The 21,025-nt window shown below is 46.5% G+C and overlaps 1 protein-coding gene across 8 annotated transcripts in view; it reads right to left on the bottom strand.

The window, feature by feature from the left end:
• Nucleotides 1-21,025, bottom strand: part of SNX29 (sorting nexin 29) — a 565,105-nt gene that overhangs the window by 539,295 nt on the left and 4,785 nt on the right. For 7 of the 8 annotated variants that reach the window (XR_011076885.1, XR_011076887.1, XM_068565494.1 and 4 more), the window contains exons 2-3: nucleotides 6,327-6,391; nucleotides 4,191-4,243 (exon numbers count right to left, since the gene is read on the bottom strand). Coding sequence is in view for 6 of the 8 variants with exons in the window: in XM_068565494.1 (XP_068421595.1) it covers nucleotides 4,191-4,243; nucleotides 6,327-6,391 (118 nt within the window). In the remaining 2 variants the exon portion in view is untranslated. Of the gene's footprint in view, nucleotides 1-3,949; nucleotides 4,006-4,190; nucleotides 4,244-6,326; nucleotides 6,392-21,025 lie in introns of those variants that run through there. The other variant, XM_068565495.1, reaches the window with a different exon arrangement.

Here is a 21,025-nt window from a genome sequence, read left to right as displayed (position 1 = left end):
ATGTTAAAAAAAAAAAAAAAAAAGGATATAACTCAGGAACAGCCAGATGGAAGAAAGGTATGGGAAAAGAGCACAGAGCTTCCAGGCCCTCTCCCAGCACACCACTCTCCTCGCACTTCCAAGTATTCACCGACCCAGATGCTCTCTGAACCCCGTCCTCTTGGGTTTTTATGGAGGCTTCATTATATAGGCTTGATTGATTAAATCATTGACCATTGGCAACTGAACTCCATCTCCAGCCCCTCTCCCCTCCCTAGAGGTGGTGAGATGGGACTGAAAGTTCCAGCCCTCTAATCACGTGGTTGGTTCTCCTGGCAACCAGCCTCCAACTTCTGGTGCTTTCCAGAAATCACTACATTAACATAACAAAAGACACCTTTCTGGCTATCACCACTTTGGAAATTCCTGGGGTTTTAGGAGCTCAGTACCAGGAATGGGGCAAGAACAATCATGTGTATTTCTTATTATAAATCACAGTATCACAGTAGACCTAATTCTTGGGCTTAGAAAAGTTAGCGATGCAGCTGGAAAGGGGAAGCGCCAGATTCAGGCCTTGAGAGCCCATGAACCTTCGCACCAGCCTGCCCAGGGCATCCGACAGCCCCCTGGACTTGGCCCTCGGCGTCGCATGTTGTGATCACTGCCTCACTGGACTATGTTCCCAGGTGGACACGAAGCCACCTGAGGGGTAGAAATCTGTCTGAAGTATTTGGAAAGCCCCAGTGTCTGTGACACCAAGTCGGCGTTCAGTAACTAACTGCTGAACAAATGAGTAATCCAATAAGTACTTACTAAGCACTTACTATGTGTCAGGCGCTGTGGACGTAGTGTGGGCAAAACAGGCTTCTCTCCAGCTGGTCATCCAGTTGAGCAGACAGATGTAATCGATTCATCACACAGACGTGTAGTAATGAGAAACAGAGGTTTATAGACTCTAACAGTACAGAGCAGGGGTCAGCAAAATACAGCCTGAGGCCAAATCCAGGCCTTAACAGAAAGAGTTTGCCAGTCCATGGTACAGAGCAAGGAAAACAGGTCCAGATGGCCAGGGCTGGAGAGGAGTGTGGAGGACTCATATCAGGGGTCTGGAAGGTTTCCCTGAAAAATTACTGAAAGGCTTTAAGAACAAAAAACAAAAAACAGAAAGGCCAGGGCAGGGTGGCAGGAGCAGAGAGCCAGGGGAGAGGTATGGGGCCCTCCAGGCTGCTAAGGATGTGGGCCTTTTTCCCAAAGCAAAGGGAAGCCAGTGGAAGGTTTTCCATGGGGGAGTGACCGGTGGGAATCCGTGCTCTGCAGAACCCTCTCAATGCACAGGAGGCAGGCCAAGAAGGAAGCCGGTGGCGGGTCCACGGCAACTGTCCTGGGAGCCACGTGGTGACTGGGACAGGGCAACGGCCGGAGAGCTGGAGAGAAGCGAATGGATTTGAGATCCATTCCGGTGCCAGGCCATTTGTCAGGGGTGAGGAGAGAGGTGACTTATCTTCCTTTTCAGACTTCACGACAGTTGTTTTAAAATATTCACTGACTTTCCCTCTTGAGGTTAAACTTTCTCACAGAATAAGGACACCGATGTGACCTTTCCTACGTGAAGGTGGTGCCACCTTTAGCCAAACACATTGCAAGATGAGACCAAGACTCTGATATTGAGAAGGAACCCTCAAGGGGGGAGAAAACAAAAAAATTTTTTAAACCCAGCTTCCAAACCGATATAATCGCTAAAGGTGATATAACAGAGAAAGAATAGACTTCGGAGCCCAAGAAGCTAGGGTCCAACCTCCAACTCTAACATCCCCGAGATGACTCACCTAGGCTGTCTTACTTGCCCTCTCTGAGCCTCTGTTTTCTTATCTGTAAAGAACTACACCGCTGCTCCTCCTGAGGCTGCACTGAGGCTAAGAGGCGACACGGACAAAGGGCAGCTGGAACAGTGAGAGACAGTAACTATCATTATCGTTATTAAGCAGGATACTCCTTTTAGCCGGAAACCAGTTACCATGGAAGGAATTAACTTTGTTAATTCTACTATAAAACACAACAGTTTACATAATAAAAGTTGTAATAGTACGCTCTATTATACAACAACACGTTAACCTAACATTCAGAAATGGGTTCTCTCTCTCAGGAAATGAAAAGAATAATTATGAAGAAAAGTGATAAAGAACTCCTGACTACATACACCCACACACCCACACACCCATACACACACACATGCACGCACACACTCGCACATACACACCTCCTGGTTCAGGAGATCTAGGATGGGGTACAGAATTGCATTATTAATTAATAAGCCTCTCATTCTCACGCAGGTGGACCTTGGGTTCCAAAATGAGAACCCCTGTGCTGACGGAGGCCAGGCCCCATAGTAAGCCCTCAGGAAGAACTGAAGCAAAAATTCAGTTTAATGATCTAATGCCACAAACATACAGAGAACCTAATGTGTGACGGGCACAGAATGTCTGTGCAAAACACTGAGAAAGAAAAAAATGGAGAAGCTGCCCCTCTGCCCTCCAAGCCCACAACCTCTTTAAACACTTGACCAGGGACTTCCCTGGTGGTGCAGTAGTTAAGAATCTGCCTTCCAATGCAGGGGACTCGGGTTCGATCCCTGGTCGGGTAAATAAGATCCCACATGCCACGGGGCAACTAAGCCCACGTGCTGCAATTACTGAGCCCGCGCTCCCTAGAGCCCGTGCGCCACAACTAGGGAGCCTGTGTGCCACAACTATTGAACCCATGCACCCTGGAGCCCGCACACCACAACGAAGAGCTCACCCGCCACAACAAAAGATCCCACATGCCGCAATGAAGATCCCATGTGCCGCAACAAAGATCCCACATGCTGCAACTAAGACCCGAGGCAGCCAAATAAATAAATAAATAAACATTTAAAAATAAAAAAACACTTGACCGTGTGTGGTACAAAGCCTCGCACACACTCAACCAGACAACGAATCTCCGTGAGCACCTTCTAGATGCTTCTAGGCACTGGGGATACACCCGTGAACATGACAGCCAAACACCCCTGCCCGCTGTTATGGTACAGGCGACAGAAAGAAACAAAATTAAAAAGCATAATGGATAGTTGTTAGTTGGTGTTATGGAGAAAAAGTGAGAAAGAAGCAGCAGAGAGTGTAAGGGTGGGGAGAACTGTAAATCTGCACCGGTTTCAAATAGTCCCCATAGCTCGATTAAAATGTAGCACTACACCCACTGCTCATGGCTGGTAAAGTGTCACAAAGAGAAAGGTTCTGGAAGGACAGAGAAGGGAACTGGCTGGGCTGGGTGGGTCAGGGTCAGAGGGTGGGGAACACTCGCCGCCTCCAGGATGAGGTGAATGCTGAGCAAGTGAGTTCCCTTCCCTCCCCTTCCTTTGCGGGAATGTTCCTCCTGCCGCTCCAAGGCTGCAGAGCATGAATTAGCCCTGAACGACTTCACTGGGCATTTCCAGCAAATGCCTGTGTCTCTTACCTTTGCCAAAACATTTGCTTCTCCTCCTAGGCGGTGTTATAAGCTTATGCAGTCATGTCAAGTCATGAAGGGTCATGAAGGTCAATGGCCATTTTTAGGACTTTTTTTTTTTAATTATAGAAGGGACACATGATCACAGTATAAAACATGAAAAAAATATCAGAAAGTATAAAGATTCCCAAGTCTTAACCTCAGCATGACCTCTATTCACATTTTGGTGTGTTTTTTGCCAGTTGTTGTTTCACATAGCGAGGATCACTCTGAATCCATGTTAACTCTGTATCCTGCTCTTCTTACTTTTACTAAATATATTATTTTTAAATCACTACATTTGCATTTTTCTGCTTAAAACAAATTCTGTATGGACATCAACGTAATGGCTATATAACGTTCCATTCTACCGATGCACTGTAGTTTATTCACCGTTTCCCAATTGTTGAGCATTCAGATTTCTGAGTTTTCATCATTATTAAATTACCGTGAAAATAACTTCATGCGGAAAGTCATTTCAAGGAATTCACTCAGAGTAGGTTCCTAGAAGGAGAATGACAGGAAGCTGGAAATACTTTAGACAAGTAGTCACAGCACAGATGATCTACAGATCCCCCAAATGCAATCACTGCCCCACCTGGCTGCAGCGGCAGAATACAGAAGCTGGTCAATCTCTGGCCACCTTTTTGGTCTTTGAAGGTAAAGGGTTTCAGAAGCTACATATTTACCTGCTGTCGGAATCCGAGGCGATCTCCTTTCTCCCTCCAAAGCGGATCTGGCACTGCACAGAAAAAGAAGCTGCTGAGATCAGCTGTTGGGATGGGACATACAAAACCTTCCCCACAGGCTTTCAGGGTCGCGGGGGACACGAGGCCAGGAACTCTGGGTGCCAAGTCAGGGTGTCCCCATGCCCTGGATGTCAGCCCAAGACCTAAGACGGTGGGCACCCCAGCCTTCCAGCCGCCACTTGAAGGAAGCCCTTATCTCCAGCTCGTAGAGAAGTGAGCCTTGTGCAAAGACAACGCTGAGAGGAAAACAGAAGCACACGGCCTCCTGCAGATTATCTAGGAAGCTTCTTCCATCTGTCAGCAGCTGACTGTCAATAACACAGAGCTCTTAACAGGCAGTAATCAAAACTTCCACAAATCTGTGATGATGGGTCCCTTCTGACAGGGCCCAAAGTTGTTACGGCTGGCTGTAAAGTTATGACAGCATAAATCAAGCTTCAGACAAGTCATCCGGTTGTGCTGAACCACAATTCACCCAGGGAGGGTGGAAACAAAAGCAAACTGCTCTTTTTTTTTTTTTTTTAACTGTGCTGAAATATAGACAACGTAAAATTTACCGTTTTAACCATTTTTAGTTATGCAATTCAATTCACTTCACAATATTGTGCAACCATCACCCCTCTCCACTACTCTTTCCAAAGTGTAGAATCTCCACTGTGGGTAGCACGTTTGCAAGATTCCTGAACTTATTATCGTGTGTGTGTGTGTGTGTGTGTGTGTGTGTGTGTGTATAGACATTTAAATGATACTTTTGTCAAAACTCATGGAACTGCACACTTAAAATTGCTATATTTTATTGTATGCAAATTATACCACAATAAAGTTGATTTTTAAAAGGCATATATACAACAATTTCACCCCCAAAATAATAATAGCAGCTCTAGGCAGAAGATCCAAGTTATTTCTGTTTAACTGCTACATTTGACGTGGCTTGACTTAACTCTTAATCTTCTTATTTTACTTTCCATTTCTGGAGCAAAGAAAGAAGAAACTAATAATGTGGGTTGTGCATTTATTGTGGAACAGGCGCTGGCCATGGCCCTTTACCCACTTTAACAAATGCAATTCCATCAACAGCCCTATAGAGATCGGTAACCCAATTAAAGAGAAGAAGGACGCTCAGAGAGGCTGGGTGAGTTGCCCCAGCACACACAGCTGTGAAGAGATGAAGCTGGCCTTCAACCTCAGCTACACCCGAGTCTGTGTCCTTCCCACCATACCTGGACGCCTCGAGGCTTGCGCAGATGCTAAATTCTCTGGACTCACGTCGACACTTAACAGACACTTCCATTAAAGTACATATTTATCTCCCTACATCGTGATTACACGCAGATAATTGCCAGTCGCCTCTTCCAAAATGTGAATTCCTAGGGCTGGATCCTAGCTCTGCTGCTTATTAACTATGATGTCGGCAGCAAGTTATCAGACCTGAGCTTCAGTTCTTCAGTTTCTTCATCTGTAAAATGGCAATATTTGCAAGAACTATCTCACGGGGTGGTTGGAAGGATTAGATGTAAAGCACTTAGCAGAGAATCAGGCACGCGATGAATATGCAAGAAATGATGCCTGTCTGGTAGCTGCAAGCAAGCAAACTGATGCCAGCCTCATGTCAAAGCTCGCTTCCACACCCAGCCATAAGCCAGGCATCAGAAATAGCATCAGCCAAACCAAGCAGAGCCCACCCGCGGGATCCACACGATCCTGAGCACGGCTTCACTTCTGTTCTTGTGCTCACGGGGTCCTAACTCCAACCACGACTGCAGCACCCTTCGGAGTTGCCCTAAAACACAACTGCTTGGAAATGAAGCTCTGAAACCCACTCAATGCGCTTCTCAAGGGGACATCTGTGAAGGATGGGGCCGGGTCCTCCAGGGGGTCTCCAGGAAGTCAGGACACAGGAGCTCCTTTGTCCCTACCACTGATCACTATCATTTGCTGGGGAAAACGATTAGCCTCACCGTTCCCAGATACAAAGCGGGAGGAGGTCTGTGTAGATAGAAGGGCAGAAATGACTTCTTCATTGATCATCTGACACTATGACCTGACGGCAAAGTCAAACGTGAGCTTTCTTCTTACCTGTTTCACTGCATCCAGCAGTCGCTCCAGCAGAAATTGTCTTTTCATGTCATTGTTCTGTGATCCTAAAATGCAATGAGGCTTAATTAGTTTTGTTTGACATTCGCTTTCTATTAAGACTCTCTGACATGCAGTGTACGGCTGTGCACAACTAGCATCAGCCTTCTCTTTAGTAAAGTCAATAACAAGACCAGGTATCAATAATCTACATCATTACAATGAAGTTTGACCACTTTCCTGTTACTGCAACCCAGGAAAGCAGCTAAACTAGTGTTCCCCAAATTTGGATGATGTTACTGGAATGGTCTAACTCAGGGTTTCTCGACCTTGGTGTCACTGACATTTGGACCAGATAATTCTCTGTGGCTGCCCTGTGAATTGTTAAGATGTCTGTCAGCATCCCTGGCCTCTACCCACTAGACACCATTAGCGTGCGCACACACACAAACACACACACACACACACACACACACACCCCTAGCTGTGGCAACAAAAATGTCTCCAGATACTGCCCCCAGTTGAGAACCAATAGTCTAACTTAAAATGTAAGTTTCCTAGTACGGCAGGCACTGCTTGTTGGCTGACCTCACCATCATCTCCAACATCATTTTTCCATGAAAAACCTAATTACTCCTGTTCTCAGCCTCTCTTGTAAGGCTGCCCGTAAGAAGTTCTAGCTAATGACATGTAAGCAGAGAGCACTGGGAGGGATCTGGGGAAATTATGCCATCCTTATAAAAGCACAGATGTTAACGGCTTCGCTCCTTCTTCCCTCCTTCGTGCCTTAATCGTAAACACATCAGGTGGAGCCAGAGCAGCATCTTGCTACCTTGAGGCAACAAGCCTGCAGCGAAGGCCAAGAGAATCACAGAGACACCAGCCCCGATGTCATTTTGCTGCTGAACCAAAGCTAGAAATCTCATACCTCTCACACAGCAAACAGTGCCATTTGTTCGAGCATTGTACATTGATTGGGCTGTTACTTACAGCCAAAAGCATTCTCAACTGATACACATGGCATACACCAAACTCCCATTTAAGATGGTGTGGGGCAAGGACTCTTCAAAGCCCCAGGCAGACCACTGTCAGAACCACATCTGATGCTCTACAAGAGACCCAGTGACTCCAATCAACAGAGACACAGCTACATATTATGATGCACCAGACACAGAACACAGTTGTTTCAAAGGAGACGCAAATTTAGAGTTTGTACAAGGGCAGATGCTCCACACTGCAGGCCTTGAATTGCCACTGAGCTGCTTCTCTCTTGGGCAACTCAGCCGGGGCTTCACCAGGGGGTACCAGCAGGGCATCACCTTAGAGATGGTCAGTGATTCATGTAAGTCATGCCAGGGCCACCCGCTTGCTAACAACTGTGACCGTGTGGTGAGCACTTCCCGCATGCCAGGCACAAAACTGAGTCCTCTGAATGCACTGTGCCCTGTAATTTTCACGACCACCCTACCAGCCAGGTATTAGGATCCCTGAATTGCAGATGGGGAAACTGAAGTTCAGAGAAGACAAGCAATTACATGCATTGACCCACTCGGTAATTATTTAACTTCTACTGTGTGCCAGGCAATGTTCTAAGTGCTGGGGACACAGGGGTTAAATGGTATAAAAGAACCGTCTTCTCATGGAGCGAAAATTCTCTCAGGAAGAAACAAATAGCTCCTAAGTAAACTAATAAAGATGATGTTAGAGAGTCATACTAGAAAGAAAAACTAAATGGGGTGATGACAGAGAGGAAGCAAGAGGGCCACGTCAGCCAGGGCAGTCAGGGAAGGCCTCTCTGCACACGTAATATCTGAGCTGAGCCCTTTAGAACACGAAGGAGCAGCTGTGGAAAGATATGGAAGACCAGCATTCCAGGCACAGCAAACGGCCAGGGAAGAGAGGAGAGAACAGCTTGGCTTCTGGTCTTCCAGGACCCAAAGGAAGCCTCTTATGACTTGAGCAAAAAGCAGAAAAGGGGAAGCAAAGACAGACAGGCAGGGGCCAGCAACAAAGGTCTTGTGGGCCATGATAATGGGTTTAGGTTTTGTTCTGTATTTGAATACTAAGAGTTGGAACCGTTGGACATCCCTGGTGGTGCAGTGGTTAAGAATCCGCCTGCCAATGCAGGGGACACGGGTTCGAGCCCTGGTCCGGGAAGATCTCACATGCCGCGGAGCAATTAAGCCCGCGCGCCACAACTACTGAGCCTGCGCTCTAGAGCTGCAAGCCACAACTACTGAGCCCACGTGCCACAGCCACAACTACTGAAGCCTGCACGCCTAGAGTCCGTGTTCTGCAACAAGAGAAGCCACCGCAACGAGAAGCCCGCGCACCGCAATGAAGAGTAGCCCCCACTCACCACAACTAGAGAAAAGCCTGCACACAGCAATGAAGACCCAATGCAGCCAAAAATTAATTAGTTAATTAATTAATTTTTTTAAAAAACACTTAAGAAAAAAATAGGTGGAATGGTGACCCCGACTGGAGATCGTGCCCCTCAAGGGTTGTTAGGACTACCACACGGGCTCCTGCCTCACCCCAGGCCCGGAGGTCAAACCAGTCAGTAGACTCTCCATGGACACACAGGAATACAGCGGACTTCCCAAACTCTGCCACTGTTATTTTTTCTGGAAGAGGTCTTGAGAAAGGATAGCTCACGCATCCTTCCCACCAGACCAGAGGCCATCTTGAAGCGTCACTCAGGACGGCTAGAGACCCCGCCGGCCCTAGGCCCTCAACATCGCTCTTGACACCTGTGTCTATCAAATCATCCTGCTCTCCGTTTGGCAGAAGGTCCAGTTTCAGCTCTTCTCTAACACCACAACTGGGAAGTCAGGCTTGCTTTCTTCCTTTTTCCAAGTACTGCACCCAACAACTCTACCTGCCCTTGGGCAATGCCAACTGGAAACTCGACAAGGTTTTCCCCCATGAAGTGCTTTTGCTATTCTTTCTGATCATGAAAGTAATGCATGTGATAGAACTATCATATAACCCAGCATTTCTGGGTATATACACAAAAGAATTGAAAACAGGGTCTTGAAGAGATATTTGTACGCTTATGTTCACAGCAGCATTATTCTCAGTAGCTAAAATGTGGAAGCAACCCAAGTGTATACTGACAGATGAATGGATAAGCAAAATATGTATGCATATACATACAATAGATATTATTCAGCCTTAAAAAGGAAGGAAACTCTGCAATATGCTACAACACAGATGAGCCTTAAGGACTTTATGCTAAGTGAAACACACCAGACACAAAGAGATAAATACCACATGATTCCACTTATATGAGGTACTAAGAGCAATCAAAATCATAGAGAAAGAAAGTGTAATGGTGGCTGTCAGGGGGACGGGAGGGGAGAGAATGGGGGTTAGGGTTTAATAGCTACACGTCTGCAGTTTAACAGGATGAAAAGAGTCGTGGGGATGGATGGTGGGGTCGCTGCACAGCAGTGTGAAGGTATTTAACACCACCAAACTGTACACTTAAAAATGGTTAAGGGCTTTCCTGGTGGCGCAGTGGTTGAGAATCTGCCTGCCAATGCAGGGGACACGGGTTCGAGCCCTGGTCTGGGAAGATCCCACATGCCACGGAGCAACTAGGCCCGTGAGCCACAATTACTGAGCCTGCGCGTCTGGAGCCTGTGCTCTGCAACAAGAGAGGCCGCGACAATGAGAGGCCCGCGCACCGCGATGAAGAGTGGCCCCCGCTCGCCGCAACTAGAGAAAGCCCTCGCACAGAAACGAAGACGCAACACAGCCAAAAATAAATTAATTAATTAATTTTTTAAAAAAATGGTTAAGCTGGCAAACTCTGTTATGTGTATTTTACCACAATTAAAAAAAAAGAGTACTTCATGTGAAAAAAATACAATAATAACAAATCGGGGGGAAATATACAAAGAAAATAAAAATCTCCATCATCTCACTCCTGATAATTGTTAGCGCAGTAACTCTCAAGCTTTCACGTGCACACGAATCTCCAGGCAGGCTCTAATTCAGAAGGGCTGGGTGGGGCCTGGGGTTCTGTCTCTCTCACAAGGTCCCAGGTGAGCTGATGCTGCTGGTGCCTGACCCGCCGTGAAGAGCAAGGATACAGCACCTACCCCTAATGATATGCATGATGATCCCAGATCTCTGCGACGGAACTCGTTCCACTGCTTTCTCTAGAAAGGTCAGCAGCCTCCTCTGCCTCACCCTGCAAAGCCCCTCCACCGTGGGAAGAAAGCCTGTTCTCTAGAGAGAAACAGCCTGAGGTTGTGCAGGTCTCAGCCCACCACACACCCACCCTCGCTGACGCGATCTCTCCCCAGACAAGAAGTGCACTTGAAAAAGACAGTCCTGACCCCTGAAAAGGCACCTGTGGCCATCCCAGGCCTGAACGGGGATGAAGAGAAGGGGGTCTCGTAGGGCAGAGGGAGCACGGACGGCCTTGGGAGCATTCACCGACGGCAGGAGGTGCCCAGGAGGCCCATGGCCATGAGGAACAGTGGAAGGAGCGCTAGTGGGAAGTCACAAGGCATCAGGAGTTCTCATCCCGGCCGGGCTGCTTGCTGGCCACGTGACTCGGACAGTCACTTCCCTTCTCCGGGCACTGGTTTCTGCGTGAGATCACCCCCTCCTAGCTCTGCAGTCTGCGAGTGTGGGGTGTCTGTGGAGACAGGCAGGCAGAGCAATCGATGCTACCGGGCTCTTTCCTACCTTCTCCCAGGGACCAAGAGGAGAATACAGGACCCCTCCCAGGGCAAGAAGAATCTTCCAGCCTCAACGGCTGCAACCACCCAAGAGGAGCAGGGAGCCAGTGCCCACCTACTGAGCCTCAACTGTGGGCTAAGCCGTTAACTGACTGGCATCTAATCCTTGACAAAGAAGGAAAGGTGGCTCCACTCAACAGAGCACTGGGGCTGAGAGGAAAAGACCTTCACCCACGGAAGTGCTGAAGGAAGGATTCAATTTCAAGTCCACTGGCTCGGCCTTCTGTGAAATCTTGCTCACCCTCAACCCCTGTAACAAACCTGCAGTGACAGCCCCACTGCCAGTTCAGGAATGATTTCTCTATGGAACCCCAGCCTTTCTGCTTCCTTCCTTCTGTAAGGGTAGCCCTGAGTCAACACTATCAACCAGATAAGCCAGAACAGGCTTCTTTTTTTTTTTTTTTTTTAATTGGAGTATACTTGATTTACAATATTGTGTTAGTTTCAGGTATACAGCAAAGTGATTCACAGAACAGGCTTCCATCAAAATGAAAATAGAAAACAGAAAGGCACCCCAGGGAATACACCCAGGGTCCACAAACCTGTCAGAGAAATGCAGTGATCTCCTGAGGCTCTAACTTAGAAATCACCTGCGTTTGAAAATCAGTCACCTGGTTCAGGTGCATCGCTGTTGTCTTTCATGTTTAGAATCCTTAAGATCCCAGGGCTTCCCTGGTGGCACAGTGGTTGAGAGTCTGCCTGCCAATGCAGGGGACACGGGTTCGAGCCCTGGTCTGGGAAGATCCCACATGCCGCGGAGCAGCTAGGCCCGTGAGCCACAATTACTGAGCCTGCGCGTCTGGAGCCTGTGCTCCGCAAGGAGAGGCCGCGATAGTGAGAGGCCTGCGCACCGCGATGAAGAGTGGTCCCCGCTTGCCGCAACTAGAGAAAGCCCTTGCACAGAAACGAAGACCCAACACAGCCATAAATAAATAAATAAATAAAAACAAATACTTAAAAAAAAAAGTAAAAGTCTATTAATTAAAAAAAAAAAAAAAAAACTAGAATCCTTAAGATCCTACACTAATTTTTCCCACAAATCTCCAGCCTTCAGTGACCTCCTGGGGAGAGAGAGCAGGGATTCAGAGTAGGACAGGGCAGGTTCGAATCCTACAACATCAGCTATGTGACCAAGGACAAGTTACTTAACCCCTCTGCACCTCCTACAGCTTTTTTTTTTTTTTTTTTTTTTGCTGCATTGGGTCTTTGTTGCTGTGCGTGGGCTTTCTCTAGTCGCGGCGCGCAGGCTTCTCATTGCGGCGGCTTCTCTTGTTGCGGAGCACAGGGCTCTCGGCGCGTGGGCTTCAGTAGTTGTGGCTCGCGGGCCCTAGAATGCAGGCTCAGTAGTTGTGGCGCACAGGCTTAGTTGCTCTGCGGAATGTGGGATCAAACCCATGTCCCCTGCATTGGCAGATGGATTCTTAACCAATGCACCACCCGGGAAGTCCCCTCCTACAGCTATTAATGAGTGAATGGATACCATGCACCTAGAACAGTGCCTGGTATACACCAAACACTTTACATATTAACTATTATTGCTCTTGTTGTGGGCAATCCTATACCTCTGGCTCTAACAAGTACTTTCATCAGGCTTCCTTCTCTCCAGAGCACAGGCAAAGCAATCCAATCCTGGCCTCTGTGTTCACTGCCCTGGGGGACTGTAAAGGTGAAAAAGCTTCTCTGCCATGTGGGGAGGGGAAAACCAGCAAGATGCCCCCAAGGCACTCTACATATATCCCTTCTCCAATCCCTGCCACAACCCAGGAGGTCAAGGTAATCATGGTGCCCGTCCACAGAGGAGTTAGGTCACTTGGGCAAGGCTGCACACACACACACAACGGTATTTCCCTGCCTCTCTACGCAGTGGCAGAGGGAAAGTCATTTCTCTGCTCGAAGGCCAATCCTTGCAATGCACTCAGCGGGCATAACGGAGAAAAGAAAAAGACGGTAAGGTTCTTTGGGTGCCCACTGCAGGCCAGGAATTCTGCCCGAGGTCAGGCAGCAAAGCAGCGCTGAGACCCTGATCTGCCTGACCTCTTCCACACCACACTGCTGGCCTGCTGGGGGCCAGGGAAGCCTGACTGAAAAAGCGGGAACTTGAACTGTGCTTAAAAAAACAGGAAGAACTAGAATACAGAATAGGTAAACCCATAAAGATAGAAGGCTACTGCTTAATAGGTACAGGGTGTCCTCTGGGGGTGGTGAGAGTGCTTTGTAACTAGACAGACAGGGTGGTTGCACGTTACAAATGTACTAAATTGCCACTGAACTGTTCACTTTTAAATGGCTAATTGTTTATATAATTGTTAAATTTCTAACTTAACAGTTCATTGTTCTAATTGTATTAAAAGTATACATGGTTTCACGTTATCTGAAATTCACCTCCGTAAGAAAATACTTTATGGAAAGGACTGCAACAGGTAGATGAGAGCACATTCCAAGCCGAAGAAGCCACCATGGCAGGAGTCCCCTAGGGGTGGGACAAGACTTCCCATAGGGCCCAGACCGCACACTGAAACACAGGGGAGAAAAGCCAAGCTCACTCCTCTCTCACGTTTCTGATTACACCGAGGGGAGTGTCTGAGGCCAGTAAGTCCTTACCTTCTGCATCAGGCAGGCCCCTAACAGGAAACAGCAGGCACTCTCAAATAAGGAGGCTTCAAGGAGGTTTACTTATAAGGGGCCCTACAGAGAAGTGGTGGCGAGAAGTGATTCTCAACCAGGATTTCAACCCCCGCCCCCCAAAACAGGGCATTTGGCAATGTCTAGAGACATTTTTGGCACAACTAGGGAACTGCTCCTGGCATCTACTACAGTGTACAGGACAGCCGCACACAACAATCATCCAGCCCGAATGTCAATAGTGCCGCAATTGGGAAATTCTGCCCTAACTTAAGTCTGATTGTCCCATTTCACAGATGATGAAACTGAGGCTCCGAGAAGCTAAAAAACTTAAACCTCTACTTGTGCTCTGAACCCCATCTCCTCTCACCTGCTCAAGGACATACTCCAGGGCTTCCCTGGTGGTGCCGTGGATAAGAATCTGCCTGCCAATGCAGGGGATACAGGTTCAATCCCTGGTCCAGGAAGATCCCACATGCCGCAGAGCAACTAAGCCCGTGCGCCATAACTACTGAGCCTGCGCTCTAGAGCCCGTGAGCCACAACTACTGAGCCCACGTGCCACAACTACTGAAGCCCGCGCGCCTAGAGCCCGTGCTCTGCAACAAGAGAAGCCACCGCAATGAGAAGCCCATGCACCACAACGAAGAGTAGCCCCCGCTTGCCGCAACTAGAGAAAGTCCACGCACAGCAACGAAGACCCAACACAGCCAAAAATAAATAAATAATAAATAAATAAATAAATAAATATTTAAAAAAAAAAAAAAAAAAAGGACATACTCCAGCAACTGTCCCTCTTTTTCCAACATCGTCAATTCTTTCTTCTCATCTGTGCAATTCCTACAGCATACGGGGATGTCATAATACCTCCCCCCAGTTTAATAAAAGCCGTGCCTTGCTCCCACGTGCCGCTCCAGCCTCCACCTCATTTCTCTGCTGCCCTGTCCAGCACAGCTCTTCCTTCACGAGAGCGGCCAGGCCCTCTGTGAGGGCCACCCCTTCCACAATGGCTGTTCCCAGCTCTGGCCAAAGGCCCTTTTGTTCCCATCTCCTCCTGCACCGAATTATCTACACAGGGGCCATAACATCTGGAACACAACAAATGACTTACTGACATATAACAAACACATGATACAGTCAATGATATTATATGATTTGTTCAACGCACCCTGCAAAACTGCGATTAACACGGCATTTTTATGGAGCCCTGTGAGCATGTGGAGGGCTGTCTCAGATGATTTGTGTTTCTGGTTCCCCTCCTCACAGAAGGAACTCAACAACTGTTGGATCAAGACTCCGGGGTTCAGTTCTGTAGTCCCTCAAGCGGCTGCTTTAAATGGAGAGGACCAGAATGGCCTCGTGCATGCAATGCACATTGCATGAGTGAAGCACTAGTTTTGTCTGCATTAGCACATGAACAGATAAAATGGACAATCATTCACCCCCAAAGTCAGGGCACTGGGTCCCAGTATTGTGGGGTAAAGTGGCACAGCTGGAGGAGGACAAAAGGACAGACTTTCCTTCACCACACAATGGAAAGAGGCAGACTCTGCTTGGAGGCAGATGGGCTCGGGCCATCCAAGTGGCCTGTGATGCCTGAGAACAAAGACTGGGTCAACAGTGGACTCATAAATGGGCAAAGAATTCCCTCTAGAGCAGAGGTCGGCAAATATTTTCTGTAAAGAGCAAAATGGTAAATATTTTTGGCTTTTCAAGCCAGATGGTCCCTGTCACAGCTACTCCATCAGAGTGCAAAAGCAGCCAGAGACAATAGCAAGAATGGGTATGGCTGGGTTCCAATAAAGCTTTATTTACAAAACAGGTGGCCAGCCCAGTTTGCCAATCCTTGCTGCAGAAAAAAAAAAGAAAAACTGCAGTGTGCAAATACTTTGAAGAGAAAGTGTATCTTCCCTCATGGTTGGAGAAATGCAAATTATAAACTTACCAAATCAACCACCACATGTTACCACTGTATAACTACTAAATTCACCAAGAAACATTTAAACTGAAATTCCTCATTGCTGGCAAAGCTCCAGGGAAACACAATGGTCATAATGGCCATCATCAAAAAGTCTACAAATAACAAATGCTGGAGAGGGTGTTGGAGAAAAGGGAACTCTCCTACACTGTTGGTGGGAACGTAAATTGATGCAGCCACTATGGAGAACAGTATGGAGGGTCCTTAAAAAACTAAAAATGGAGTTGCCATATGATCCAGCAAGCCCACTCCTAGGCACGTATTGGGAGAAAACTCTAATTCGAAAAGATACATGCCCCCCTATGTTCACAGTAGCACTATTTACAATAGCCAAGACATGCAAGCAGCCTAAATGTCCATCGACAGATGAATGGATAAAGAAGATGTGGTACATGTACACAATGGAATACAACTCAGCCATAAAGAAGAATGAAATATTGGCATTTGCAGCAACATGGATAAATTTAGAGATTATCATACTAAGTGAAATAAATCAAACAGAGAAAGACAAATATCATGTTATCACTTATATGTGGAATCTAAAAAAAAAAAATGATACAAATGAACTTATTTACAAAACAGAACCAGACTCACAGACATAGAAAACAAACTTATGGTTACCAAAGGGGAAAGAGGGGGAGGGATAAATTAGACATTTGGAATTAACAGATATACACTACTACATACAAAGTAGATAACAAGGACCTACTGTATAGCACAGGGAACTATATTCAATATCTTATAATAACCTATGATGAAAAAGAATCTTAAAAAGAATACATATATATGTATAACAGAATAATTTTGCTGTACATCTTAAACACAACATTGTAAATCAACTATACTTCAATTTTTTTTAAAAATGAAATTCCCCATTGCTCGTAAAGCTCCAGGGATACAGGAATGCACCACTGGTAATGAGTACCAGTGCAGAGTCCTGGAAAGCAACGAGCAGGGAATACCAAAAACTACAAGAACATCAAAGCACCTTCCTGACTCCTGGGAAACTAAGCTATGGAGGAATGGGCCAGGGTGGGGGGGTTGGGATTATGAGAAAAGTAATAAGTAACTTCCTTACCAGTCTCTCTGTCTTCCAGGTACCGAGTAAGGCATTGTACATTCATCACTCACTTTCACTTCCATTTTCTGATGAGGGAATTAAGAGTCGGAGAAGTTCAACAACTTGCTCAGGTTCTTCAAACGGGAGTTAAATCCAGGATTGCCTGAGTGCAAGTGTTTTTCCACTGCAACATGATGCCTGCCTAAACATGGTTTCAGGGGGTGCAGATTTTTCCCACAGCGTTCTAGAACAGGGGTCAGCAACGTACAGCCCCCAAACTGCAGGTCTTCTAAATAAAGTTTTATTGGAACACAGCCACGTGCTTTCACTTGCATATTGCCCGTGCTGCTTTTATACAACAGGGATGAGTAGTTGGGATGGAGACCAGATGGCCCACAAAGCAGAAAATATTTACTATCTGGCCCTTTACAGAAAACGTTTGCCAACTCCATCCTAGAACATCATAAATGGAATTTACTTTCTTTTCCTACAATGGGAGAAAGGTTAAATAACTGCAGCATGTCAATTTAGTGGAATGTTACGCAGCATTTTTAAATAATTGTGAAGAGAAGAAACATGGGTAAATGCTATAATAAGTGAAGACACTAATTCAAATGTAGACTCAATGCAATTAGGTAAAATGCATATGCTTTGAACATAGACAGAAGTGGAATACCTAAAAATCTAAATATTTAATATGTTAGAAAGGTATATTTATAGGTATATTGTTTTCACAATAGTCTTTCATGTCATTTGGGGGTTTTGCTTTTTTTTTTTTTTTTTTTTAAGGTGGAGGAGGAAACAGCAGATTCCAAACTATGCAGACACAGGCAAGGAGAAGCTGGGTGCCAGTGGGCAAGTTCCCCCCTCGTGGGAAGCCGGGGAGCACAGGCCTCTGAGGGCTTCTGGATGGGTGAGCACAAGTCAGGGCTGGGAAATGGCCCTCACTCTCCCTGGCGCCCTCAGGCTGCTCCTCCCACAGCCTTTCCCACCTCAGCAAAAGGCATCCTCACCTGTCCAGCTGCTCAGGAGTCACCCTCGCCTCCCTCGGGTCTCTGCTGAGACATCACCTTCCCTGCGAGGTCTTCCTTGACCCCCCCCACCAAATGACAAGAGCCCTCCCTCCCCCTTCAGTTCCTCCTCCATCCAGACAACAAGCGGGACACACGCCACCCTTGGGCTCTGGACTAGGCATATGATCCAAGCATGGGCAGCCAGAGCCACAGTGATGCGTTGGTTCCAGGATGGCCGCGAGGCCAGCCAGACCACTATGAGTCAGCCCCAGGACTTCTGCCGGAGCAACTGGAAAAGGCCTGCCCGCTTGGGTGTTGCTACATTGTAGGATGTGACCCAAGAGCTGCTAGGGGCCGTCTTGCCTCCATGGAGGGGAGGTTGCCTGAGGGTGAAGCCAACAGAGAGGAAAGTATTGAGAGTTGCGAGCCGGACAGAAAGGTGGTCCTGATGACTCTCTAAGCACCAGCTGAGGCTGAAGCCAGGCTATCCCTAGACCTTTCCAGCACAAGATGCTTTAAACTCCCGTTGTGTTGGAATCAGCTTCCACCACATGCAATTGAAAAGAGTCCTGGGGAATTCCCTGGCGATCCAGTGGTTAGGACTTGGTGCTTTCACTGCTGGGGCCCGGGTTTGATGCCTGGTCGGGGAACTAAGGTCCCACAAGCTGCGTGGCGCGGCCAGGTGTGTGGGAGGAAGAGTCCTGGTTAACATACCCATTACTCTAACATTTTGGGTACATTCTTTCAATTCCCTTCAACAAACACCGACAGTACAGCCCTCTGCTAAGTGACAGAAGATGCACCAAATTGTCATCCAACAAATGACTGCTGAATGTTGAACCCTGAATTTCTGGCCAGGCTCTGCTGCTACCACCGCCTCACTCTCACTGGTAGCATTTTTTGTGTTGGGTCTTCGTTGCTTCGCGTGCGAGGGCTTTCTCTAGTTGCGGCGAGCGGGGGCTACTCTTCATTGCTGTGCGCAGGCTTCTCACTGCAGTGGCTTCTCTTGTTGTGGAGCACGGGCTCTAGGCACGCGGGCTTCAGTAGCTGTGGTGCACGGGCTTAGTTGCTCCGCAGCATGTGGGATCTTCCCGGATCAGGGATCGAACCTGTGTCCCCTGTACTGGCAGGCAGATTCTTAACCACTGTGCCACCAGGGAAGCCCCTCACTGGTAGCGTTTTAAACAAGTGCAATTGCTTTGGCGGAAAGCGCAATCAAGAACCATCAACACTTTGATGTTAACACTACTTCAGGGAAATCATCCTAAAGACATCATCAAAAGGAAGAAAAACTACCTTGAACAAAAATGTTCACTGCATCATTATGTATAATAGGAACAAAAAGGAAAAAAAGGGGGGGGGATAAGTTTCCACAAGTAAAGTCAGTAACTTAAAAGTTATGCCATATGTATAATGATGGATTACTGATGGATTATGAAGTCCATAAAAGTGATCAATATGAAGACCATGTAGCAATATGATAAAGTTTTATCCAGAAATGTTAAGGGTAAAAGCAAAATGTGAATTTATATGATAGTGATAAAATTACTTCAGCCTATGTCAACATTTCTCAAGCTTTTTCTCATTCTCTGTCAGGATCCTTTTTAGACATTTTTTCCTTAATCACCCCCGCCATGAAATTTTAATACCACAGATGTATCGTACATCATGCATATCTGTGCTTTAGACACAAGAATAGATGTTTCTCCCCCACAGGGGTGATATCACCCCGTTGAGAATGCATGGCCTGTGTGCAGGCAAGACGGTAGCAGGACAGGAGGTGCTTTATCTGGGATTATGTTCACATTGCCAGAATTTAGAGAATTTAGTTCCAAAATTTAAGACCTCTGAGCATTTGACTTCCTGTTGGTCACCCAGGCACAGCCATGCAACCGGGAAGCGGGAGAGTGGAGATCAGTGGGACTGAGGCTATTGCCACGTGCTCACAAGAGAGGCAGGCAGTCAAATGTTTGCTGACAGTGGAACAGTTTCTTCTTACAATCTGCCATAACAGATCAGCCCAGTGCCTTCACTGGGGGGGAAAAAGGTGATATCATCACTTTTTCTGCTTTGAATGACCACAGCTATTCTTTTTTCCGTTCACTCATTTCAGCTGATTCTTTTTTAACCATTTTCTAAATTGAAGTATAGTTAATTTACAGTGTTGTGTTTCAGGTGTACAGCAAAGTGATTTGGCATATATATATATATATTCTTTTTCAGATTCTTTTCCATTATAGGTTACTATAAGATATTGAATATACTTCCCTGTGCTATGCAGTAGGTCCTTGCTGTTTACCTTTTTTATATATAGTAGTGTGTATGTTATTCCCAAACTCCTAATTTATCTCCCCCTCCACCATCAGCTGATCCTTTATTCCAAATACAAGCCACTGCTGGAGATGACGCAGTCAATGCCAAAGAGAAAATCATGACCTTCAACATTCCAGAAAAATAAGAAAAAAGCTGCCAAAATGAACCTAAACATCAGACAAGACACAGCAGTAAATTACCCACTAAGTCCCCAACTCTGCTGTTTCAGGCCCTTAGAGCTTGTCTGCTTCACTCATTATTTGACCTCTCTGGGTCTGGCTTTCCCCAGGCCTTGAAATGGGGGTTTCAGGGTCTTTCTAACTTAAGAAGGATTCGTGACAGAGTAATTACTGATGGAAATGAGCATCAAGTAGCTTCAACTATAAAGTCTTACCAAAGACAGTGCTTGAGAATCACAATGACTTTCTGACCCTACAAGTTCTACTTTCCCCAGTAAGAGCAAAAGCATTATCTGAAAATCAGAATTCCTTAGCTAGTAGAGGCTGATGATCAAGTATTCCTACCTACCGGATTCTTTAAAGAGAAACAAGTAAATCATCACACTATCACACTGGAACAACCACCCACATCCGGCAGGTATCCATCCTCCTAGCAATTTGTTTACTTCTACACACATACATGAATCCATAAACATTGTTTTATGTGCATGTTTTGATGTGCATCAAGGTATATATTTTAAATATAATTCTGTACCTTGCTTCTTTTTAGAGAACATTAATGTTGAGATATAGCCACAGTGATGTGTATAAATCTAATTTATTCCTTTTAACATCTTTGAGGTTTTCCATCATGTGACCATACCACATATATTTGTCCACTCCCCTATTAACGGTCATCTTAGTTGTTCCTCGCCCCGTGATGCCCATTTATCTTGTGCATGCATTACCTAACCATTCCACTTCCTGGTGATTTGCACTTAATGTATTTGGCCTTGTACCC

Source organism: Eschrichtius robustus, chromosome 16 (genome assembly GCF_028021215.1).
Source record: "Eschrichtius robustus isolate mEscRob2 chromosome 16, mEscRob2.pri, whole genome shotgun sequence".
NCBI classification, from domain to species: Eukaryota; Metazoa; Chordata; class Mammalia; order Artiodactyla; family Eschrichtiidae; genus Eschrichtius; species Eschrichtius robustus.
The sequence above is the reverse complement of the archived record's forward strand: the minus strand, read 5'-3'. Positions and strand labels throughout refer to the sequence as shown.